The following is a 27,842-nucleotide window of genomic DNA, read 5'->3' as shown; positions in this document are numbered from 1 at the left end:
CTTAGGACTGACATAATTCTTGTAGCTCATGAAATACTATTTCTAGTAATTCAGTTCCATGTGCTTAGCAATATTTGGGCACATAAAGAATAACATGTAACCTGCTGGTACTGTATATACTTTCATAAGAGGCACCAACATTAGTTTTTCAAGATTAATCTTGGTCAAGAGAGAAAATTTACTGTACTATTGCTTTGGATTATCTTACCTATAACTAGCTTCTTTTATCATGTTGGACTGAAAATTGGCACATAATAATAAATATTATAACAAAAACAAAAATTGCAACAAGTATTAAGGATTATAGGAAAAGATACTAAAATGTTTTAAATACATAAGGACACAAATGGATTAAACTAAATTTCAAACTGTGACTCACATAATCTATAATGTTCCTCAATTTTTCCAAGTTTCCAGCCTAACATAGTTCAGCAGAAAAAAAAATAAATCCTGTGGATTTCCTAATATGTAAACTTTTTAAAAGTTTGATAACCTTAAGAAAATATATGGAGCACTATAGTAACCAGCTCATTTTTGTTAACTGTTACTTTATTTACCAGAGTCAGATTATCACTAAAAGGGTTCTAATTGAAAGCACATTGAATCAGAGAAAAAGGAGGCCTGGATTCTAGCCCTGTCTATAATCCTGAACTAAGATCCAAAACAAAGATATTATATTTGATTACATAACTGTACTTGCAAAACAGGTTATTGCCAAAGAAGTGCTCAGTCTCATTTCTACAAAATGGTTCCCAGGCTTTTAGACTTGAGAACTTAGAGTAGCTCTTCTTATTTTCCACAAGTGATTACATAAAAAAAGTATAATTACCATCTTCAAATTTCTTCATCTCATAATAGAAACATTTTAACACTGAAATATATAAAGGATATAACCTCAGTATTAAACAAAAATGCAAAATAGTTAGCTTCACAGAAGGTTTTTATATTGTTATTATTTCTTATTTTTCTTCAGACAACATTCCAAGACATTAATCTATGTGTAAAACATTATAAAACATTTACTATGTGTAAAAATTGACCAGATACCATGTCTGTTTAAATACCAATTTCAAGTGTTCATGATACTTTTAAAAACTATTTCAGAGAAATAATAGCACAGAAAAAAAATAGAACTTATTCTAAAGTTTTTACAAATCCAAAAATACAGATTAATAAATTAATAATATCTTCAGAGACACCTTCAATACATATCCAATTATTTATTTATTTCAGATTGATTTTCCAGCTATTGGATGGGAGTACATGAGACCTGATCCTGAAGAGAACAGAACCTGTCTTGAAGAACCAACCAAAGAGTGTTTGAAACATATTGCCAGACTTTCACAGAAACAGTCTCCCTTACTGTAAGTGATGCAGGTCTTGTGGATGAATTTGCCTGCTTTTCACCCTCTCCTGTATCATACTTAAAGCACTTCTTTCTTCAAAGCATGGACCTTCCTTCCCACATGACTCTTTTAATTTCTAAAGTCACACCTGTTGGATTTTGAATTGATGTGTAGGAACTAAATAAGTAGTTTTGTATGTTTTTAAATTTTTTTCCTGTGGAATCTAGCAATTTTAAGGAAAAAAAAGGTTAGAAATCATTTGGTTCCAAACAACAAAGCAGATAGTGATTTGATATACATCAACCATCCTTCAACTAGATAGGAAATTGTTTTAGTAAACAAGAAAAAGTGAAATTTAATTATTATGGCAATTTTTTAAAGAAACAAATAAACCATATTTAACATCACTAAAGTAGTAAGTACTTAGATTTTGGTCAAGGTATAATTCTTTAAATAAAACCAAAATCCTTGGAGGCATTATAATTAGTCACATTTGTGCTTGCTATTTGGTAATAAATAAATCAGAGTTGATTGTGCTCATTAATATCATGTTGAAGGAGCATAAAACTCACGAAGTAACACACACGCAGACACAGAGAGAGAAACGTGGGCATGATGGTACTTGTATATACCATGCTGTGACCATTCTGTGATAGGCAACATGATAAGGCATTTTATTCCAGGGATGAGAAGTCATGTAAAGGTTTCAAACGGAGGAATTCTATGATACAAACAATAGTTTTTGAGCAATCCCTTTGATTGGATTGGAGAAAATCGAGAGTCAGCAAGGAGGGTATTGATATTTCAGGCAAGAGCCCAAGAAGGCTAGGACTAGGTGATAGCAATGGAAACTGGTAGAGTGGCTGGATTTGAAAGCCCAGAAGACCTAACTCCATGATTAATTGGAAATAGGGAGTGAGTCAATTGAGAAGCCAGGAACCAAAACTAAGTCAAGGAAGGATGTGAAGTTTTCAGGTGATCAATTGCAGGGATGTTAGAGACGTTTTCTGGAGGAGGATTCAGTTTGGGTCAGCCCACATGGGAGCACTGAGTATGATCAGGAGATTTGTTTTGAGTTATCTTGTTAGTGCCCTGCTCTCTAATTACAACTTAGTATTCTTTTCCTCATTGACTTCAAGGCAGTGACCTTACTTTTCTTCATGTGCTTCAAATATACTAACCCCTTTTATTTGGTGTTTTCTCTGCCTGAAACATTCTTCCCTACTTTGTCTTTTCCTGTGTCCTTCACATGACTAAACCATCTCCCTCTTTAAGTTTTCACTTAAATGTCATCTCTCACACAGGCCTTCTTTGATAACACAATCTAATCAAGTCTTTCTTCTTTTTCTATCAGATTAACACTAATGATATCACACTTAATACTAGCTATTATCATCCTGTCCCTTGATGTGATTGTCTCCCTCATTAATTTGTAAGAACTGGAGAAGGTAGGGAAGAAAGCTATCTATTTTGTCTATCATTATGATTCCAATGCTACATATTGTGCCTGATAAATGATATGTGTAAAACAGGCATGTCACAAGGACTAAAGTCCCCTTGCCTAGTGCCTTTATAAAAAGTTCACCATACAGACTGAATGGGAGTCTTATAGTCCTCATAAATATTATTGACAATCCATCGTCATACCAGACTATTATCATCTTAACTAGGTGTAGCATTTATTTTTGTATTTCTTACTCAAAATACAAAACCTTACTTTAAAAAAAGGTCACATATAAAAGGCTAAGTCGTTTATAATGAGAAAATTTTTTAAATGTAAAAATGATGCAATGCTTTAAAACTTAAATATCTCCAAATGCTTTGAATTTCAAATATCTTCAAACAAAAAGGGTCAAACCCAACAAATAATAATCATATTAACTATATTAGTTTGTGTTTTTAAATTAAGCCCAGTGAATTCTACTTGTTTTATATTTCAACTTCTATTTATGTTAATAGTATACATAAAATAAGCAACATCTTCCTCTGTTTCACCCACTTGAATATAATTATTCATGTTTTGTACAGTACAGTTTCATTCTGGACTGTGGAAACAGATGGGGAACAGCCTTCAATGTGGTAAAACTTGCGTTAGAATCAAATTAGCTTAAGTTTTCAAATACCACTTGGTTTTTACGACTTACATTGTTTAATATTTTATTATATAATTGGTGACTTGATTATTTTTTTCTTTCAGTTTGATAAAATGTAATCAGAATCAGGAAATTCAGATTCAGTGACATTCAATGAAAATATACCTGTGATATCTGAAAAACTTAAAAAAATTAATGTCAACCAAAAAAGTGGTTTCAAATATTTGGAAGACGCCAGAATTAAACATTCAAAAATATATACTTCAAAAGAAATGGGGCTGGGGATGTGGCTCAAGCGGTAACGTGCTCGCCTGGCATGCGCGGGGCACAGGGTTCGATCCTCAGCACCACATACAAATAAAATATAGATGTGGTGTCCACCAAAAACTGAAAAATAAATATTTTTTAAAAAAGAAATGAATGTTTTTATTTCATCATGAAGGGTACCTAACTGATCCTGCTAACCTAAGGAACTAGGACACAAACAAAATACACATGAGACCGATGTTCTCAGAAAGGACTGAACAGACAGAATTTAAGAGTGAGCCTCAAGATTCAAGTGGCTATTAGCCTGGAGTCATAGAATCCAAAAAAGCAATTGTAGTCCTTCTGAGTTAGAAAAAGAGGAAGTGTGGAAGGAAGAACCAGAGAAAGAGAAAGAAGCCAGGAAGGGAGGGATGGAGGAAGGGAAAAAAAAAGGAAAGTAAAGGAAAAAGAAGGATCATATCAGAGGTCGATGATGCTGAGGCTTCAGAGCACAGCATGGGAAGAAGCAGGATAGCAGATTAGGAGCTACAGACATCTGTACTGAAGTTCCACTTAGATATTTATTGAGTCCCAAGCAACTCATGATTAAGTAAATTTCCAAGGTCCACAGGGAGATGTGCAATAAATGTAGACTTGAGAGGTTGCATGATACTTGGAAACTGAGAAATTCCAACTAATAAGAAAGGAGAAAGCTCACAAAACATCCCAGACATTCAACAAACAAATCAGAAAGATGGATATTAGGAATAAGTCTATACTAGCCCTAGATTAAGAACTAGTAGTCCCATTCTAATAGTTTCTTTAAAAAAAAAAAGATTCAACGAGATCAGACTGATTTGTCAGTAAATAATATGCCTACTAAAAAAAATTGAAAATCACTCAACACCCAAAGGATAGCAGAATGCTAACTGTCAATAATATAGCGTTCCAAATGCCTCACCATGCAATTGTTATTTAAAAATTAGGACATGCCTAGCATATAATCAATAGTTAGGAAAATATTGGGAAGAATCAGGAAAATATAACTCTAGCCTTCTGTAGGGTTGTAGTTAGTGAAAATAAATCCAGTTTTAAGTTAATAAACAGTAATTTCAATACAACTATATAAAGATACTTATATTTTAAAAAAACATGAGTGGAAAACTGAAGAGTCTTTATAAAGAAATGAAAACTAAAGAATTAAAAAAATATTTTTTAAAAATCACTAGATGGGCTTCATGGATTGCATAATGTAGCCAAAAATGAACAGTGAGTTTGAAGCAGGGCAAGAAAAATTATCCATTATGATAATAAATTTTTTAAAAAACTACAACTGAAATTCATAATAGAGCCTTGTGACCTACAAGAAAGTGCCAACAATACAGCATAAGAATGTAGAGAAATAAGAAAGGATAGTAACATTGAGGAAAAAATAATTTGCAGAATTTTATAAATTTGTTTTTAAAATTAACCCATAGCTATAAGTAATCAAAGCAATAATGAAAATAAGAACAAATTTGACAGTTCATATGTGTGGTTAATGTAGTATAAATTTATAGCAATTAAGAGAACTGTGGTGTTGGCTTAAGGATGGTCAAGCCAATCAAGGGAATAGAATATAATGTAGAATAGAGTCCAAGTTCCCACTTTTATGTTCAAACTTTTTACAAAGCCACCAAAGAAATAAATGCAAAAAAAAAATATTTTCAGCAAGTGGATATTCTTATGGAACAAAATAAATAAATAAATTTGATGCCTACCCCATATGAGATAGATATTTTCCTAGACATGAAATCTAAAACTATAAAGTTTTCAGAAGAAAACAGGAGAATGGATGTTTAGCATAGGAAAAATTTTCTAAGAAAAAAAGAGAAAGCAATAACTATTTTAAAATTATAAATTAGACTAAGTAAAATTTGAAACTATTTCTCAAAAGGCACCATGATTCAAGTGGCTATTAGCCTAGAGGCATTGAATGAATAGGCAAGCCATGTTCTGAGAAAAACATCTGCAAAACATCCATGAGACAAAAGTTTATATCCAGTGTATATGAAGAAATGATGCTAAGGAATCCAAATAATCCAACCAAAATGTGGTTAAAAGACAAACAGACATTCCAAAAGTAAAGGCATAAAAAATAGTAGATGAAAATTTTCCTGGATATTAGGTTAAGTAAAAAATACACCCATTAGAATGAATAGTATTAAAAAAAATAAGAGTTGGCAAGAATGTGGAGCAATTGAAACTATTATACGCTGAGCATAAGAATGTAAAATTTTACATCAATGCTACTAAGGTTGAGAAACTCTATTCTAGAGTGAAAATATCTAAGGTCATATCCTGACTCTTTTTTTACTGTGATTTAAAGCATGTCACTTTTGCAATGCCAGCCACATAATAAATATATAATAATTGTTAAGCATTAAAAAAAAAGAATGTAAAATTTTACAAGCACTTTGGAAAATAGTTTACAGATTTCTCAAAAGGTAAACAAAATACCTGACCAAAAACACAGACTTTTGTCTCCTAGGAGAAATGAAAAATAACATCCATAAAAGAATTTGCATGCAATGTTCATACCACTTTTATACAAAATACTGCAAAAAAAGGCAACAACCCAAGTATCCATCAAAAAGTAGAATTAATAAGCAAGGTTTAGTGTATTCATCCAAAAAGAATATTTATTAATTAAAAAGAATGAGCTATTGACACACTCAACATATGGAAAATTTCAAACATGCTATTTGGGTGAAAGAATCCATAAATCAGGAACATGCATTCTCTGATTCCATTATGGAGTTCTAAAAGGACTAAAATTAATCTAGAGGGAAAGAACTCATAACAGTGCTTGCCCTCTGGTGACTTAAAAACAACTGTTAAGTATCTTGATAAGAATGTGTTTGGTACAGAGCATATGCATTGGTCAAAAATTTTTGAACTGAATTTAAGTATTTCCTTTTATGTAAATTATGCCTCAGTAAAAAATAAAAAAGAAAGAAAGAAATAGCATTGTTCATTCAGTATTAAAGAAAACCTGAATTTAATCAGAGTCCTCTATGTGGTAGTAATTCTATTACTGATTTTTCCCATAGGCCTTCTGGTGGGAAGAAAGTAACATAGCATAGGAAAGGGACCTAAACATACCTGAAAAATCATCTCTCTTCCAAATATTCCATCTGACAGATGATGATGAATGCAGAGGAAATTGTAGAGAAATACTGACCTTTAATATTAAGTATTTTTTTCATTGCCCTGCTTGGGAGTTAGTTGATTCAGGCTGAGCAGCAGTATCAGATGGAAGGGTGGGTTCAAAGGTTGGCATTGGCACACAAGGGCTGCTGTCCTCCAATTGACCTGTGGTTCTGAATGCCTCTGCTGAGTGTGAGCAGAGCAAGATGAACTGTCAGAAACTCAGTGGCCCTCCCCTCCTCCTAAACTGAGGTCTCTGCTTTAGGCCTCTCTCCAGGGGGAAATACTTGAGCACTTGAGAAACTGGCATCATCCTGCAGCATTTCCACTCCAAACTTCCAGTGAACTTTGAATATTTAAAGCCAGAATCCAGAGATGAATTGAGATCTTTGTTTTAGAAGTGAACAGCAGAAAGATTTCTGAACTCTGATGAAGAGTACTCTGAGATGCAGGAATTTCTTCTTTAAAATATGCCATTTCTTCACAGGCCCACTTGTCTAAGTTGATTTGTCAAGAAAGTCAGAAAGTAAACAGTTGATTACCTCTGTTGTGAAAAGAATATGTTTCAAGATTCAGATGAATATAGTTCTGCCCTAAAAGGGACAGAGATTTTGCCAACTAAAATGACATATTTTAAAAAGTGACAAGGATAATAGGGAAGAAAAACACATGTGAATTTTTTGAACTAAAGGTTTATTTTTTTTCAACATAAAATACAGTTAGTGGGAAATAAGCTGATGGAGTAACATATCAAACTATTGCAACAAGACAAAGATCTGGTTTTCCAAAATAAACCAAAACAATATCCAAAGCAGTACAGAGAGGTTTCCATTGTGCATTTTCAGTAACATTTGTTAGTGTAGCAAAGCCCAGAAAAGTTGATTTCTAATCTGTTCTTTCAGACTCTCTGAAGAAAAGAAAAGATACCTATGGTTTTATCGCTTCTACTGCAATAATGAAAACTGCTCCCTTCCTTTGGTCCTGGGTAGTGCCCCTGGATGGGATGAAAGGACTGTTTCAGAAATGCATACCATCTTGAGAAGATGGACATTTTCTCATCCTTTGGAAGCCCTTGGACTTTTGACTTCCAGGTAAGAATTGCATAATGAGCATGATATTGCTGGTTTAGAAGAACTTCTTTGAAGAGAAAAATATATATATATAATCACATAATTAATTCAATAGCTATTCTACTTGTTTCAGATTCAAAGAGTTATGGATATTAATTCTGAATAAATATGTTATGCATATAAATTTCAAACAAAGCTAAGCTATAATTGTGCCTGACACTAAGTTTAAAGTATCTTTAATGGGCATAGCTTCTTCAATGAAGAGTCTAGATGCTCTTAAAGAAATAACAAAAAATTAAACAGGGGAAAAATAATACTTCCTACTTCTCTCATAAAATCTCCTTAAAATTAATGTTACATATTTTAGAATTTTAAACATGAAAAGTGTGGCAAAATGCCCTGCTTAGAGTTGGTGCACAGTAAATATGATGATGATGATGATGGTGGTGGTGATGATAATGATGATAAATGAAAAAAAAATCAACCCCTTTGCATGTTCTCTGAATCTTCCCACTGAACAAAATGCATATAGCCTGGGGAGAGGGGTTGATGATGTTGTCCTGCTAGGGAGAAGTATGTGGGAGCGGGTGTGGGAGCCGGCTGTAGAGCAGGAGAAGCAGCCCTTCCTTGGAGCACAGGGATATTGAAGACCATCTTGATGGCATCAGCTCTCTGATGCCCAGATGATGGTCTGTAATCCCTAGAGTGGGACCAGAATTGGGACTCCCTGCTGTGCCCTGAATCTGCTCTTAAGACCCAGAGAACAGGGAAGTGTGAGAGTGACACAAAGGACTTTCAGGATGACTTATTTAGGATTATTTACAAATAAAAGTTCCTAAAACTCACAGGGTGAGAGAGAGGGAGAAAGAAGTTTTATCAAATAGCTTGTAACATTTTCTAACTTCTTTCCAATCATCCAGCCCAAATTTTACTATTATCTTATGAAGACATTATCTTATCTGAAGATTTTATTAATTTTATGGCTTGTTCCATTAATTCTTATGTGTTTAGATACTTACTTCTTTCTTTGCATGTACAGAAATATATGTAGAGGATATAAATACACACACATATATATTGCATATGTATATTGTCTATTTATGGTGTACATATATTAATATGTGCATATTTATATAGAATATAATATCATATATGTTGTCATGTATATATGTCTTATTTGAAATATATAAGGCTTCTTCTGTGTACCCTTGCCTGGCATAGCCATGTACAATTGATCACTTCTGACTAGTACAGTGCTTTATTATGATTTGCACTTTATTATAGTTTGTTTACCTGAAACATGTAAAGTGTTCATATTTTCATTCACTTTGCAGCTACTGGAGACAAGGCACATCATCTTAATGTTTCTGTTTCCCAAGGATTTAATAATACCTGGGACTTATTAATTGCTCACTATTGAAAAAAAAACGCTTTCTAAAACACATTACAATTATTTTAGTGTTTTAATTATTAGTTATTTGAGGGAATTATGTATTTTCTTTATTTACCACATTGCCTGATACAATTGAGGGAATTAATGAAATAATGGTGTGATAAGAAAATCAATTAACTATAGATTGGTTTCATTGGGATCATTCACAGTTCATCATGGTACTGTTTAAAGATTCTTTTGAATAAAAGTAAGTTCTCATTGACACCTCAGTCCTAAGTTTTAACCTCTTTTTCTGCTTTACATACAAAAAAATTGCCCAAATCTGCAAAGTTATTTTGCTAAATTCTAGTTGCTTTTTTTCTGAAGAAAAACTTAAAATATTAGCAAAATTATTATTTTGCCATTCCTAACTGGTTAGCTAATAGAAAACTTGTTCAAAATATGACTGTAATAATTGAGAGAATAAGAGGAAATATTGGTAAATCATATATCAAATAAAGGAATTTTATTTACAATACATAAATATTATAAAAACTCAACAAAAATAGGTAAATAACTTACTTTTAAAATGAGCAAAGCATCTGATAGGCATTTTTGAGAAAATAAATATTCAATAAACATATGAAACAATGCTCAACATCATGAACTCTAGGGAAATACAAATGAAAACCACAAGAGATACTAATTTCCACTCATCGGGATTGACTATAATCAAAAAAAGACAAAAATAAAGTGTTAGTTACAATATGAGGAATTATAAATCTCATATTTCAATGGTCTAAATATAAACTGGGTGCAGCCACAGTGGAAAACAGTGTGGCTGTTCCTTAAACGATAAATGAGGAGTGACCATATGACCTAATAATTCCACTTTTAAGTATATACTCAAGATAAATAAAAACTATGCCCATTCAAGAAAATAAAAGCAGAAACAACCTAATTGTCCATCAACACATGAATAGATAAATAAAATGAGGTCTCTCCATATAATGTAATATTAATCAATAATAAAAATGAATATTAATATATGTATGCTACAACATGGATGAATATTAAAAACAGTATGCTCCATGAAAGAAGCCAGATATGATAGACCACACATTAACTGACTTCATTTATATGAAATGTGTAGAACAGGCAAATCTATAGAGACAAAAAGTACATTAGTGGTAACATGGGACCAACTAGAGCAAGTTGGAGGGAAATGGGAAATGACTGAAAACGAGTATAAGGTTACTTTTTGTGGTTACTATTGTGCAAACCTGAGAATGTGCTAAAAAGAAAAAAAAACTTTGTATTATACACTTCAAACGAGGTAAATTGTATGGCATTTGACTCAAGTCTCCTTAAGCTGCTTAAAATTTTCAGTAACTTTTAAACTAAAAACTATGAACGTCTGTAATATCTTAAAAGAATAATTTTCTAATGGAGCAACTTTCTAAAGTTTCTTAAGTGACAACTTTTTAAAAAATTATCTTATTAAGATACACCTTAGTCTATATTATCTGAAGGTATTTTAATGCCAACTAATATTTTTTGTAAAGTGCATGGAATATTCCTTATGAAAATTTTTATAGTATGAATATTAATATACAACTTGGTTTATTTACTTACATTTTATAAGAGAGGATTAACTGGATGGACTTCAATATTCTCTGATTGCTGATAACTAAGCACAAATGCTACTTCTCTACCTAAACAGATCCTGGAAATCTATTTGACTTAATGTTTTAAGTATACAGGTCAGCTTTTTACTTAGTGTTCCTTAGTACCACAATAACTCTATAAAGTTAAAACCATTATTATTGTTCTACATCCTATGTATTGTATATTCCAATTCTACATTGGCTTGCAGGTTAAATTGCCCCAGTGATGGTAGTGCTAACACTCAAGTCCAGGGATTCATGAACACAGATCTTGTGATCTTATCCACTATGATTTACAGCCCTCCTGAATAAACTTCATAGGTTATTTACATACTAAATATATTAACTATACTAAAGCAGCTTTTTAAATTGTAAAGAGTAATGGCCGTCATGTTCAGATGTTTCTGCTTCACTCTAATTTCTTTTTCTTCGAATAATCAGATTTTAATAATTAGAGAGTATAGGGACAGTTTCCAAATTGGAGAACTGTTTATTAAACCTCATTCAGGGAACTTCATTAAATCTTGATTTATTTGCACACTGGAAAGTTCTTTATCATGCACAAAATAAGGTCACTGAAAAGGTTGGAGTATTTCCATTGTACTCATCCTGTGACTCCCACTCTCAGTTTAACTGAACTATTAAAAAACTTGAGGACAAGCTGTTTCCAGAAATGAACCTTTCAACTCCTCTAAATTCAAAAGCTGACTTTTCTGAGAACAAACAGTATGTGCTTGTTAAATGAGTTGTCAGAGTGAGTTCTTCAGAATTCTATATTTTTTCCTCCTTTGAATAGTCTGTTTTTTAAGTGGTTTAACCTCTTAAGAACTGGTGTGCTCCATTTTGTGCTTGAGGAAATATTAATAACACTATTTACTTAATTCTTCCTGAAGATTCACCCCCAACTTTTAGTTTATTTTTAGCAAAGGACATGACAATATATAATTTACCTAGAGTGGGCCATGGGGTCTTAATACTTCCATTCTGAGTGCCAACAGAATGCTCACTAGGTACTGATACTTCCATTAGAGAAGGTGGAGCTGTCAGAATAATAGAGACCCAGGGCTAAGGTCTGTGGTTCTTGGCAGATGGTTGCTATTTTCCTGAACTCTGATGCACAGGCACAACTATTCAACAGCTAATAGCAAGTAGAAATTACCCAAGGAATTAAAAGTCAGTTCAAGGAAAGTATTCATTTAAAAATAGCAATTCTGAACTGGCATCAGAGGATTACATCAGGAGCTTAAATAAAGTTTGACAATGTACCAGAACTTGCCATCCCATATGATGTAAAATTATTGTTTTGCAGAAATAAAAGCAATATTTAACAGGCAGTGCCCTAACTTTCAAAATCAATTTCTTTGGGAAAATGTTTCACGCGCAAGAAGTAAATAAATAAATAAAATGTTTGCACCAAACTGCAGCATCATTTATTTTAGAGATAAATTTATAGGAAAGTCATTCTTGACTAGCATTGTAAACAGGAAGAACAGAATATGCAACAGTAAACAGTTAAAACTTACACATTTGGCTGGATAATTGATGGGTGATGGTGTATCTTTTCCATTTATTTATTGAGCAAAAAAAATGCATGGAGAAATTGGTATGTACTGAATCAAAGAGAATAGCCATAGTGACAGTCTGGAAAAAAAAAAACATGCATTTTATAGGGAGAGATTGAAGCTGAAGGTTGCTCTACATGTGTTGTGTATTATAATTAAAGTAAGTAGCAAGTGTTGTATGAGGCCCAAAAAGAGAGAAGCAACTTCTTTCGGAGAAAATAAAGAAATCATCACAAGGAAATTGAATTCTGACTTGAAATATTCATAGAACTTTTCTGAAGGAAGACTAGTATGTGCATGGTTATGGAGGATCAGAGAATAGTGAATAATTTAATATAATAGAATTGCGTGGGATACAAAGTTAAAGAAGGGAGTTTGATTTAGATTGTTTTGGGCCTGTTGAACCAGGTAAGAAACCTGGGTTTCTTATAGAAGACCAAGGAGTGGTGTTAAAAATAAGAGTCATATAAACAGTTTTATATTATACAAGGAAAATTGTGATATCAGTGTGAGGGATGGATTATGAAAAGGAGGTGAGAGCAAGGATACTAGACAGTTATCAGGTGTTTGAATAATTTGTTTGAAAAATAGTCTTGGTTTGGATTAAGCATATGTAGAGATCTACATAGCAGATTTGAGAGACATTTCTGAGGAAAATAAGAGACAAAAAAGATGATTAGCTTCCTGATATGAGTAAATGATGGAAAAATTATACCATTAACCAAGACAAGAATTTTAGAAGGAACAGTAAATTTGGGTAGTGAAATGTGAGGTTTATTTTAGATGTGTTGCATTTTTTAAAGCCTTCAGATGGGACACCTGGAGAACTTGCCAAGTACACAGTTGGATAAACAGATCTGAAGCTTAGCAGAAAAATCAAACCTTGAAAAACAATCTGGGATTTATTGACTGTAAGGCAGTAATTGTAGCCACAGAAGTAGAAGATGTAAAACAGGACCATGTAGATATGCAGAAAGGGGCCAAATACATTTTAAGAGTAGTACAAAGCAAGAAGGGATACAGGAAAAAATGACCCAGAAGGTGGAGGACACACAGAAAAGTTTCATAGTTTGGCATACATGAAAAAGATTCTCCAAGGCTTTAGAGAAGTATGAAATAGAACTAGATCTCAAAACAGATCCATGGATTTGGAAATGGAGTGATTATTGATGATATTAGTGAGAGCAGTTTTTAAATTCTAAATTGATAAATAATAATTGCATGATTTTGTAGAATAATGTGATCTTTATATATATACATATATATGTATATATATACATATATACAATGTGTATATATATTGTATATATGTATACATATATTTATTGTAGAAAGATTAAATCAAACTAATGTGTATAAATGCCACATTTTTTTTTTATCCATTCCTCTATTGAAGGGCATCTAGGCTGGTTCCACAGTCTAGCTATTGTGAATTGTGCTACTATAAACATTGATGTGGCTGTGACCCTGTAGTATGCTCTTTTTAAGTCTTTTGGGTACAGTCTGAGAAGCGGAACAGCTGGGTCAAATGGTGGTTCCATTCCCAGCTTTCCAAGGAATCTCCATACTGCTTTCCAAATTGGCTGCGTTATACAGAATACATGTGTGATGTTGTGAGGAGAAAAAATAATGTGTCACATTAGATTGGGTAGAGAGATGTGATGGGAGGGGAGGGTAGGGGAAGGGAGGCTAGGAAGGGCAGCAGAATAAAATAAACATTATTATTGCTGTATGTATATGGGTGACTCTATGACCAATGTGATTCTGCAATCTGTACAATCAGAAAATAAGAAATTATACCCTATTTGATTCAAATGTATGAATCGTCAAGATCGTACTGTCATGTATGACTAATAAAAATTTTTTTAAAAAATCAAACTAATGAACATATCCAGCTTATCACTTTTGTGGTGAAAATGTTAAAAATCTACTCTTTTGTGCAATTTTGAAATAGACTGTGATCGTCATGTAGGACTTTTCCAGTCTTTGTGCCCTTTGAGACTCTGTGCCCTTTAATCAGCATCTCCCCTTTTTTCATTCCTTCTTCCACTAGCCCTCTGATACTCTTCCTTTCTATTTTCTGTTTCTATGGAATAATTTTGAATCCTACATGTAAGTGATCTCAAAAGTTGTCTTTCTGTACCTGGCTTTTCTCACTTATTACAATATCATCCAAGTATATATGGTTTTGAAAATGTCAGTATTTTATTTTTTTAAAGCTCTTTAGTATTCCATTGTACATATATGCCACATTTTTCTTATCTATTCATTGGTGGACATTTAGATTGCTTCCACAATTTGACTATCATGAAAAATGTTGAAATGAACATGGAGTACAGATTTTTTTTCTACGTACCAACTTTAATTCCTTTGACTATATATCCAGAAGTGATATTTGTGGATTATATTTTAATACTGAAGGTATATTCCAAACTTCCAATTCCAAAGAGGAATGGGAGAGAAATAAATGATGCCTCTTGAAATAGAATTGAAGGTCTGGAATTTGTATGCCTGTTTAAATGAATAAAAAAAGATCTCCAAACATATTTACAGACTAAGAGGAAGGATGCATGAAGAGAAAATCGGAAATTGGAAGGATAGGTCAAGTGGCAAAACATGATAGTCCCTATAGCCAAATGCCTAGAACAAAACTACAATTGGAAATTCTATCCAAAGAAAAGAAGAGCAAAAGTTATTCTTTTAGATGGGTGGGAAGGAAAAAATGCATTCAATTATAGATAAGTGTACATATGGAAGAGAAACTGTGGAAATGTCAATATTTTCTATCAATGAACAGTGGTGGTAATACATTGAAAATGAGGAAAGTCAGATTACATAAACCCAAATATATGTATTGTGCCTTTGTACACTTTTGGGGAGATTCTTGATGGCTTCTAAATTTCATGATTGACAACATTTGCTTTGAAATTAGACATATCTGGTTTTTCCACTAAATACCTTTTTGGAGAAGTTTCTTTATCTATAAAATAGGATATAATAGCATTTTTACCTTCCAAGGTTGCTGTCTGAAATAAATAAGATTAAGTACTTATAAGAATATTCAAGAAAGGCTTCCTTATCATCTTTCTCCTCTTTATAATTACATTTTTAAGAGAGTTTAAATTTTTCAGATTCTTTCATTTCTACCTTATAAGTTTCATGGGAGTATTTCATTTCTATTAAGTTTAAACTTTATTTATATGACTAAACATATATAATGAGTCAGCATCTTAATAACAAATATTTTATAATCAAATAACCTAGTTTATAAAGCACTTAAACAATATTTTATATGATTTGATGTACAGAACAACCTCTTTAGTATTAGTACCATCATTTACTATTTCCCCCATTTTGTTGATTTCGATTACATAGATGAAGAAATTGAAATCCATTTTGTTTATCCATTTATTCAAGATACATGTGTTAATGACCTACTTATGTTAGGCACTCCATCCTTTGGACCCTGAAGCTAGCATATTTATGAAAAAGAAATAGCCTTTCTTCATGGAATTGCAATCTGCAAATATAATAGGCTATTACCAAATTATGAATGTAAAACAGCTGGCTTAATACAGTTCTGAATGAGCTCATATTCTAAGATCATATATAACAAAGGAAACAAACCTTTCTTCAAAGTGGGAAAATCTTTCCTGAGAAAGTTACAACTGAACTCAGACTCAAAGGTTGAATGGGAATGAATTGGCAACGGGAAAGAGTAAGAGAAGGGTTTTCTGGATGAAAGTACTATTAATAGATCCTGGGGCAGCAGTTACACTTAGGAAACTAGAAGAGGGCTGGTGTTCCTGGAGTCCAGGGGAGCAAGGTATGACACAAGATGAACTGGCATTATAAGATAGAACCGGAAGACCATGATATGGACTTCTGAACAGATCCACCTTATACAGCTTGGCCCTTATTCTGGTAGCAGTTGGAAGGCAAGAATGATTCTAAGTGAGAAAATCTTTTGAACAGATTTGTACCTTTTAAAGATCATGCTGGTTACTGAGTAAGAGCATAGATTACTGAGAAAAGCAAAAGCAGATGGGAGAAGGCTGTTAGAAAGCTCTGAAAGCAAAGCAGTCCAGGTATCAGAGAATGCAGGTCAGCCTAGGAAGGTTGCAGTGTGCCACAGTGAAATGAACAGAACAAAAAGCAAGCAAACAAAAACAAACAAAAAAGAAAAGAAAAAACCTACTTAGGAGTATTATGAACAAGATTGAATAAGGAAGACAGTGGAAAGGAGAGTTAAGGTTTAGGTCTACATTTCTGTTTTACGTAAATAGGTAATATTAGAAACATTCCACAAATGGGGAACAGTAGATGACAAATAAATTTAGTAGAAATCTTATTGTTGAGGGTAGGATATGTTGACTTTGAGCTGTGCCTGAAATGGCTAAATGGTGTGATAATTCAAAGAAGAAATGTAGGCACTGCAATTTGAAAATCATCCCTGGTTGAAAGATAGGAATTAAGTTAAGGATAAAGATAAATAGACTTAGAGAGAAAGTATCATGTAGGAACAGAACAGCTTTGATATCTAAACTCAAAATTTCTTATTCTTTTTTAGCCTGTCATGCTACTTTTAAATGTCATACTTAATGCATCCAAATGCAAAATCTATATGATGATTTCAGTATATCACTTGCTTATGTCAGTGGCTTTTTAAGCTTGTCTGGAAATAAGATCAAAGTGTCACCATAAAAAAGGAACAAAGTCAAGGGCTACTCTCTGATTGTAAGAAGAAATTTTCATCCACTAATATGATGACCAAATGATCAATTCCCAATTTCTATATGAAAGTTTATGGGGTATCCATTAGGAAATACCTCTGCACAGTTTCTATGCCACCTTGGGTCTGGGATTCATTATTTCTTTTGGTTCATGAATGGGCCAATGTTCCAATCCAGTTAGACAAATTACACTGCTTATTGTCTATGTTGATCCACTCGCAATGTAGCAAATAAATGACACACCCAAGCTAGTCTTCTGATTTCATATAAGTGTACATGTTAATATCTAGTCAAAATATCAAAAGGTCTTGCTAGAGGTACTGTAGAAAGTCCACTTGCCCATTTCACTCTGGGTATTTGGATTCTGGTTTTAGTGCCACAATCAAATGGCTTTGGGAAAAATGCTTAACCTCTCTGTTTCAGATTGTTCATCTGAACGAGGAGACTGAAGTAGGTCTCCAAGTTTCCTTGGGTTCTAATATTCTGTAACCACACAAAAATCCTTGAAGGAACATGAATTATTCAGTAGTTAAAGGTTCACAATCATCTTTAAAAAATCCTTATTCACCCCTTTCCTTATTCTTCTGTCACATCTGATCCTTTTTAGTACTAGAAACAGAGCAAAGATATTCATATTGACATTTTTCTTCCAAGCTGATACTGAGTGTGCCATCAGACTCAAAACCTATTGGAGAAACAGTTCTGCACTTCTGATGGTTTCTAATTCTAACCTGACATGGGGGCTTTTAACTGTGAATAGCCTTTTGCCATTCTGCATGAATTCTTGCTGTGTATTCTGAAGGCTGACATTTTCCATTACACTTAAATTTGATCTCAGATTTCTTTGCTTTTCAGTTTACTCAAAGTTGCTTTCTTTTGAAGGTTGACATTTGTTACATCACATTTAGCTTTCACCCTTCACTTCGAATGTTCTTTGAGTAAGATATTGTCCCTATACCAGCTTTCAAACTAGAAAAAAAAGAGGAACAAAAGAGGAAAACAATGAAATGGGGAGAAAATAAGAACGGGATAAAAATGAACCAAAAGAAAGTCAAATGTAAGAAGTTAAAAAAAAAATATTTTTTGTTGCAATTTCATTTCATGACTCTCTTGCCCCTGTTGAAGTTTGCATGAATCCTCTAATTTTTCTATATGGAGATGAGAGAGAAGGAACATCAATTTCCAAATCTAAATGTTGCTCAGATGACTTCAAAGTCAGTTTGCACTCAGAGAAGACACAGGGTGCTATGCTTGTGTCTTAGAAACAGACCACAGGTGCCGATTCCTTTCCTTATGGTCCCTTAGCAATAACAAATGCAAAACTTTGTTCAACATCAGAGGTTTACAAAGTGAGACATGAAATTTCTAAAACATTTACAGGGATGATACAAGGACAAAAATATTTTTGTAATAATTCTAAGGTGTCATTTGCCTTTGCCATTCTCATTTGCTCAGGAATGTGGAATGGAGTTTTCTAGAGGTTACCGTGACTTGCAATATTGCAGCAAACTTAATGTAAAGCACCTAAGAGAACCCAACTGTCTTCTTTTATGCCAGACATTGAAGCGGTATGCAAATAGAAAACAATATCATGCAAAATAAAAAAGAAATCACTCTTTTCATTAAACTAGTAATGTTTTTAAAATATTCCAAATTCCATAGGAGCATAGTATTTATGTTAACATGTAATATGTTTATTAATGTTATTTTAAATTCATTAATATTTCTTACATTTCCTGGTTTTATTTCTCTCATGAAAGTTAATGTTTTAGTCACCTTTTTCACAGCTGTGACCCAAAGACCTAATAGGAACAACACAGAGAAGAAAAAGTATACTTGGGTCTCAGGTTATAGGGGTTTCAGTTAGTAGACAGCTAGTTCCATTACTCAAGGCCCAATGTGAAGCAAAACATCAAGGCATAAGGGTATGACAGAGAAAAGTAGCCAAGGACATGACAATCAGGAAGGAGAGAGAGAGAGAGAGAGAGAGAGAGAGAGAGAGAGAGAGAGAGAGAGAGAGAGATCGAGCTATGCTCACCAAGAACAAATTATATACCTCAAAGACCTGCCTCTAATGACTGACCCAGCTCCTCCATCCACACCCTACCTGCCTATAGTTACCATCTAGGTAATCCCTATCAGGATATAACACACTGATTAGGTTAAGGCTCTTATAACCCAATCATTTCATCTCTAAACTTTCTTGCATTGTCTTACATAGGAGCTTCTGAGGGACACCTCTCATCTGAACCATAACAGTTATTAATAGAGAATAACTCATACAAACAAAAATTCTTCATGGAATTATGTCTTGAGAACAAAAATTGGAGAACTGATATTATGCAATAGTTCCTGACCACTGGTCAGTCTTTACTTCCGTTTTGAGCCAGAGTTACCTGAACACCTGGTATTCTTCCTTTCCTGCACACATTGGCATTACCATTCCAACTTAATTCTCTTTGACCCTAAACCTTATGTTGACATTGTTGGATAGCCATGGTGCTGATATTTTATTTCAATTATTTTGAAAAAATTTGTTTATCTTGAAATTAATTTTCTTCACCTTTTCAGAGTTCTATTTATGTTAACTACGAGATCTTGTTCTTTAGTAGATCCTAGAAAGTCAATTGCTGAGCTCAATTCAGGGGCCAAGTAAATCCTGAGTAGTAGGTTAGGGTGATGTTTTGTCTTGGATCTCCTATTCAGAAAAATTTAGGAAACTTCATTAGATAATGAGAAGTTGATGAAATGAATATTTAGATAGTGATGAAGAAGTTATTGTTTCTCGTGAATTCTTCCTAAGCCTCATTCAAAAAATTTCATAAGTGGAAATTTCTTTCACCTAACACAATCTGTTCCCTAATAATATTAGTATTTCACTGACCTTGGTCTTTTTCATATCTCAAACAAGTTCTTCATTTATGACATTTGAAATGAGCTATTTTCTGATTGATTATAAACAAGTTTCTTAGAAATGTAAATAAAGACTTAATTGATATCAGCCCTATGAATTTTCTAACAGTACTTCTTTTCTTCCCCAGACGCAAAGTGTAATAGTCACTCCTACAACAGTTAGTAGTTCCAGTGGTAAGAGAATTGCTAAAGAGTGTCTCCTGGTTGTGACTGGCAGCAGTGTATTTTTCAAGGAGATCAAGTCATTGAGAAGCGCAATAACCTGGCTTGAGGAAATTCAAATCAGGTTTCAGGTCTTCTGTTACATATGACATTTCAGTCTGTAAATATCACACCAAAGTCAGAGAACTAATATGAGTAACCCTCACCTCCATGAGGAGCAAGCTACTGAGCGTGAAATGCCAACAACTGTATCCCAAAAGAATGCTTAAGTAATTTCCCACAACATCACAGGGAAGAAATGCCAGGATTTGTGGAACATATTTGTCCATTGATCTATACCTGAATTCAGGCGCTTTAAAAAGGCAGTTAAACATAAATTCTCCAGAGACCTATTATGTTGGAAGAATATTCTAAATCAACTAAAAAATAGGAAGCTTGTTCTTTCACACAATGGTATTCATTCCTAAAAGGGCATATGATTAGAAAACTTTTTCTTTTTTTGGGGGGGGGGCGGGATTACTGGGATTAAACTCAGGGCCTCACACATGCTAGGCAAGCACTCTACTACTTATCTATATTCCCAGCCCTGGAACCATTTTTTAGGTCAGTAACGAAATTGCAATTACTCACATATTTTATTAATTAGTTGGATAAGCCTGGCTTTTAAAAAGTAATAAATACTTTTTAATAGGCTTGAAAAACTTTTTAAACAAGCTTACAAAATGAAATGAAAGTCATCTATGAAACTTTCATTCAGATAGCTGGTATTTGTTAATCTTTTCCATCTTTTATTAAACATATAGGGAAATGTACCCATATTTATTTCAAAAACAGTACAATACTGCATAAATATTTCACACTATTTTCTATCATTAAATATTCTAATACTATGTTTAATGACATCATATAATCCAACACATGGCCATAGCATATTTAATTACTTATTTTTAGATATTTTATTTTGGGATATTATTTTCAATAGCTTTTTGCATACACAAATCTTCATGCACATCTCTTATTATATCCTTAAGACATATTCCCTAAAGTTAAATTTCCAGATCAAGCCAGTACCACATTGTGAGTTTTGTTTGTTTTGCTTTAATAAATGCTACCATATATTACCAGCAATCTACAAATAGTTTCCTGTCCCAGGAACTTCACCAGCACTGCAAGCATCTCTCTTAATATGTTCAATTCTTCTTAAAACGGTCGAATGCAAGTTATGTTTGGGTATGCTCTAATGTCAAGTTAGGCCTTGTTTACATCTCAGGGTGTCATGCAGTTAGTTTCAATTTCTGTCCTAATTTCTTTCTGAACTTTAACAGTGAGGAATAAATGAGACATCCCTTTCCATTATAGTGTAAAATCAGCCTTCCCAGCACTTGCCTATATTAGTACAAATTTATCATTTTCCTTCTGGACTATACTAGACAGGTGTTACCAGTTTTTTTTGTTGTTGTTGTTCTCCTTTTTCTAAAAATTTTGAAAAAAAATACACTTATTTCTATTACTTCAGATTTATTTTTCTTTTATACTTTTGCTTAAAAAGAAATTCCAAGAATTGATATGAGTGGTATTGGCAGAATTAAGCCTATTGCAACCAATGTCATTTACCTTAGAGAAAGGCAAGAAATACAACTGACTCCATTGTATAATTTTCATCATTATTATCACCATGACTGCTGTATTTTTTTAAATTGCCTACCTCATATATACCATGGTGCTCTATCCCATAAATAAGAAAATAAGATGCAGCACACTTAATCTTCAGTTGATTTATTTACTAGTTGAGGAATGAGGACACATATATAAAATAATAATACCTTATGTATATACTAGCATATCTTAAGAGTCCAAGAGAAATCAACCACTCAATATTCTTGGAGTATGAACAAGTGATTATTAAGGAAAGTTGCCTTCAGTGGGATTTGATCCACATCTTGAAGAAGGACCAGAATTTTAAGACAAGAGGTGACATTACTGAGAATGCACATGACTTTTTCAGAGCAAAAATAATAGCAAATGAGACAGACTGGTTCATCCAATATTATGGTCGGAGAAATACCTGGAATATTTAGCCAGCCTTTAATTCTAGTTTAGCAGTATGAGTATAAGAAAGGTCCACTGAAAATAGAAAACCATTTAATGTTTTATAAGAAATGAATTTACAAACAAATTGGGAAATTCTTTAGATATCACCATGAAAAATGTAAGTATGAGGTAATTATGTTCTAGACCAAATATGTGCAGAAGACATTAAAAGTAAGCACAGATACTCAAACCATTAAGAGAGAAGAGTCAACTGAACTTAGCAACTGAGTTAAGTATAAAAATAAGAAACTACAGGAAATTCCACAAACTTCTATTAAACTGTGCTTCAATAAGGGACTCTTAAATGAAGGAACATGCCACCAACCATGGGCTTCTTATAATTGGGAGTTCATAACCCACTTCAATCTAATGTATGAAATATGATATGTCAAGAGCTTTGTAATGTTGTGAACAACCAATAAAAAAATAAAATTATTAAAAAAATAAATAAATAAAATATTTTTTTAGTTTAAAAAATTGACATCAGTGTACATTAGTACAAAAATAGCTGATCTTAAATGTCATTTGGAGAATATTGTTTGAATTGACTTATTTTGCTATGGTTTTACCTTTGTGATAGCATACAAAATAAAAATTTGCTCAGCTAAAAAAAAAAAAACAAAAAAAACTCCTTAGGGAACAGGTGATCACCTCTACAGGAGGCTGAAAAGTGGCCAAAACAACCACAGGTAAATTGATGCTGGAGCTTTGACTGGAGGGATGAAAAGATTTTCATCCAAAGAAAAGTGGGGAAATCTAATAAAGACAGCAAAAGAGAAACCAAATATCACCTTTAAAATTTTATCATTATATGATTGGAGAAAGACATTCAGAAGGAAACCTGGTAGTAGAAATGTCTTATGGAAAGATAATGAGTTCAATTTAGTCTTTAAACAAATACAAAGAGGACATCCACAAATTTGGAGGCATTGGGGACACATCAAGAACAAAGCAGACAAAAAATTTCTGCTTCCACGTTAGTTTACATTCTAGTGAATACATAATTAGAAGTATAGTACTCAGCAAAGCTGCTGTTGTAATGTGTCTTTTATATTTTCCTTTACTTTTTTTGTCACCTGTATCAATAAGATAAAATAGGCACACAAGAAAACAAGAGTGACTAGAATCTGACTTAACAAGTCATCACTTTGGCAACAAAATATACCAAATAACTTATTCCCTTTGAGGCTTTAAACTGTCCTCAAACTGACCTTGATGTCCACAAGCTTCAAACAAATGGTTTAGTAATTGAGAGCAATAAATTAGAGTCAATTGCATTTAGTTGGGAGAATTTAAAGTCTTAATGTGCTAAAATAGGCTGACCTTCTTCTAGCTTTGCATTTTTATTGCACCCTTCTGCTCTTAGTGCATGCATGAGGTTATGCTGAGACCTTCTGACCTTAGCAGTACTTCATGAGATGTGTCTGGACTACAGTTCTCACTAGGACTCATTGCTAGAATGTTCAAAGGGAGAAAATTAGTATTGGAAAAGTATTTTCAGGTCAGAAATAAGAGTTTTGAGTGACTAACCTTAGAAGTGAAATTTTTGTTGCAATTAAAATGCTCAGTTTAAATGAAGAAAAAATGCATACCCTATTTAGCATTACAATTCAAACTGCTCTCAAGGACTGTTGAGGGGTACTGAGTAATACCATTTTTTTACTCAACTCTATAGATGCATAGTATTCATTTCATCCTTCAGTAACCTAATATCCTAAAAAGTACAGCTTATTGGAGACTTTAAAGTTTTCTAACTTCAAAACTCCTGGGAGCTAATCTTCAGAGTCTTCACCTGACTGGTTGAAAAATCTTCAGTTAATTCCCTACAAAAGCAGTTTGGGGCTTTGTTTATTTGTTTATTCATTTATTTGCTTTTAAATGAGTACTAAGAGCAGTTTCTTGAAGTTTTAAATTATGCCTATTTTTTTTTCTGAAAACATGTTCATGTGAAATTAATTGTTCTTACCAAAGCCCTGGCTATATCTAATCATGTCAAGGCCATAGGTCAAGATCATCTCAAAGCAGCGTGGTACCAAAGTTATCTCCATGCACTTAGCTGTCGGTAGATAATCGCATCTAATTTCTGCTGGAGCAAGATGGCAACAATCTGAAGAGCCCATTTTAAAATAAAATTGTCTTTGGAATATGGTTTCAAATGTTAGATGCCTCACAAATTTGGTTTAATAAATAAGTGACTAATCTTACTATTGTCATATACAGTCTAAAAAGGAATAGGGCGCAGTTAACTTCAAGAACTTCACAGTCTAGTAAGCTTTATCCTTATTATATTATGCTTGTTCATGTATTATAAAGTACTTTAGATTTCTGGTTTTCATTAAGAGCTGGCTAAAGTCAGTTTTAAAATATTAGATCTTATTTTTAAGCATATAAACTATCAGATCTCCAACTGGTAATAGTCTAAACATTTCCATCCATTTCAGAAAAGATTTCAGATATCCAATAATCCACATTTTATAGAGAGTTGGCAAGGATCTTACTTAAATTCACCTTTCTAAGTCTAGTCAAAAGGCTTTCAATTATAGTCTACATGAGAGTCTAGAATATGGAAAATAACACTTATTGGTAGTGATTATTTTAATTTATGATGGGTTTATTATTTTACTTCATACACTGGGGGTAGAATACTTTCTCTGTTTTTACTGACATGTGTCATCTGTTTTTTCCTAGCCCATCTTTATAAACACATGTACTGTGTCTTAGTTTTCCAGATCAAGAAATTCGTAAAGTGGCAGTTCAACAATTAAACACCCTCTTGAATGATGAGCTACTGGAATATCTCCCACAGCTGGTTCAGGTAAGAACCACAAAATCGCTATAGGAATGCCAGGATAATAACTAATCATTCTATAAAAAGTTCCCAATGACTGCACCAATTTGCAGTCCCACCAGCAATGTATGAGTGTACCTTTTCCCCTACATCCTCGCCAACATTTATTGTTGTTTGTCTTCATAATAGCTGCCATTCTGACTGAAGTGAGATGATATCTTAGAGGAGTTTTGATTTGCATTCCTCTAATTGCTAGAGATGCTGCACATTTTTTTATATATTTGTTGATTGATTGTATATCCTCTTCTGAGAAGTGTCTGTTCAGGTCCTTGGCCCATTTGTTGATTAGGTTATTTATTTATTTTTTTTTTTTGGTGCTTAGGTTTTTGAGTTCTTTATGTATCCTAGAGATTAGTGCTCTGATGTGTGAGGGGTAAAAATTTGCTTCCAGGATGTAGGTTCTCTGTTCACCTCACAGATTGTTTCTTTTGCTGAGAAGAAACTTTTTAGTTTGATCCCAATCCATTTATTGATTCTTAGTTTTAATTCTTGTGCTATAGGAGTCATATTAAGGAAGTTGGGGCCTAATCCCACATGAAGATTAGGGCCTACTTATTCTTCTATTAGATGCAGAGTCTCTAAGCAGTATGGAAATTCCTTGGAAAGCTGGGAAAGGAACCACAATTTGACCTAGCTATCCCTCTCCTCGATCTACACCCAAAGGACTTAAAAACAGCATACTACAGGGACACAGCCACATCAATGTTTATAGCAGCACAATTCACAATAACTAAACTGTGGAGCTAACCTAGATGTCCTTCAGTGAGTGAATAGATTAAAAAAAATGTGGCATATATACACAATGGATTTTACTTAGCAATAAAAGAGAATAAAATCATGGTATTTGCAAGTAAATGGATGACTTTGGAGAAGATAATGCTAAGTGAAGTTAGCCAATCCAAAAAAAAAACAAAACAAATGCCAAATGTTTTCTTTGATATAAGGAAGTTGACTCATAGTGGGGTAGGGAGGGGGAGCATGGGAGGAATAGATGAATTCTAGATAGGGAAGAGGGGTGGGAGGAAAAGGGAGGGGACAGAGGATTACCAAAGATGGTGGAATGTGATAAACATCATTATCCAAAGTACATGTATGAAGACTTGAATTGGGTGTCAACATACTTTATATACAAAATGAGATATGAAAACTTGTGGTAAATATGTGTAATAAGAATTGTAATGCATTCCACTGTCATTTATTTAAAAAAAACAATAAAAAAGTTTCCAATGAATCAACAATAAAGAACTTAAAAATGACATTGTAATTTAGTCAAAGAACTGAGTTATAGCTCCTATGACAATGTGGACATTATTTAGTCAAAATTCATACTGCAACAAAAAAGGCATGTATAAAAGCCAAAATGGAATTTTTTTAAAAAGTGATTTCATTTATTAATTAAAGCAGAGAAAAATATATTTATGATAAAATCTTTTCATAACTGTATGTGTAAAACATTAAATAAATGTTAGGTAAAAAACTATTTTTCTCATAATTTATGAGCTTCTTGAGGATTTTCAAGATGGCAGAATACAGAAGGTTGCTTTCCAGGATGCTTCATGGTATGAAACTAAGGAAGAAGGCAGGCAGTTTCTCAGCAAGTGAGGTACTAGACACCTTTCTACCTTGTAAGCCTAGAGGGTAGAAACTCTGCTGCCTCACATAGATACTGTTGGATTGGTAGACACACAAGCAGCATGAACAAGCAAAGGAACAAACTGCCCAAAACAAACCAATGTACTTCAATAACAGAATCCATGGACACCACAGTGGAAGAAATGTCAGTGAAGGAGTTTATAATGTACATAGTTAAACTGATCTGCAAAGTAAAGGAAGGTATAAGGTATGAAATCAGAGACAATATGGGAAGTAAAAGATCACTTCAATAAAGAGAGATTTGGGTGAAAAAAACACAAGCAGAAATCCTCAAAACTTTGGCATATATACACAATGGAATTTTACTAAGCAATAAAAGAGAATAAAATCATGGCATTTGCAGGTAAATGGATGGAGTTTGAGAAGACAATGCTAATTGAAGTTAGCCAATCTCAAAATACCAAATGCCAAATGTTTTCTCTGATATAAGGAGGCTGATTCATAGTGGAGTAGGGAAGGGGATTATGGGAGAAATAGATGAATTCTAGACATGGCAGAGGGGTGGGAGGGAAAGGGAGGAGCATGGTATTAGAAATGATGGTGGAATGTGATGGACATTATTATCCAAAGTACATGCATGAAGACACAAATTGGTGAGAATATACTTTGTATGCAACCAGAGATATGAAAAATTATGAGCTATATGTGTAATATGAATTATAATGCATTCCACTGTAATATATAAATAAAAAATTTTTAAAAATCCTCAAAATGAAGGAATCAATAAACCAAATTAAAAATTCAATCAAAAGCATCACCAACATACTAGATCACTTGGAAGACAAGATTTTCAGGCAATGAAAATATATAATCTTGAAAACAAAGTTGACCATGGAGAAAAGATGTAAAGTGACCATGAACAGAACTTCCAAGATATATAGGATAACCTGAAAGACC

General features: G+C 33.2%; 1 protein-coding gene across 1 annotated transcript in view; it reads left to right on the top strand.

Moving 5' to 3' along the window:
- The window catches only part of Pik3c2g (phosphatidylinositol-4-phosphate 3-kinase catalytic subunit type 2 gamma), a 318,773-nt gene that overhangs the window by 99,900 nt on the left and 191,031 nt on the right, over positions 1-27,842 (top strand). Inside the window, exons 14-16 of the mRNA XM_078015186.1 lie at positions 1,234-1,364; positions 7,777-7,965; positions 25,166-25,259. Of these exons, the coding sequence (XP_077871312.1) occupies positions 1,234-1,364; positions 7,777-7,965; positions 25,166-25,259 (414 nt within the window). The remainder of the gene's footprint in view (positions 1-1,233; positions 1,365-7,776; positions 7,966-25,165; positions 25,260-27,842) is intronic.

This window comes from Ictidomys tridecemlineatus, chromosome 6, assembly GCF_052094955.1.
Source record: "Ictidomys tridecemlineatus isolate mIctTri1 chromosome 6, mIctTri1.hap1, whole genome shotgun sequence".
Classification (NCBI taxonomy): domain Eukaryota; kingdom Metazoa; phylum Chordata; class Mammalia; order Rodentia; family Sciuridae; genus Ictidomys; species Ictidomys tridecemlineatus.
Note: the sequence above shows the minus strand (reverse complement) of the source record. Positions and strands in the feature narration are given on the sequence as shown.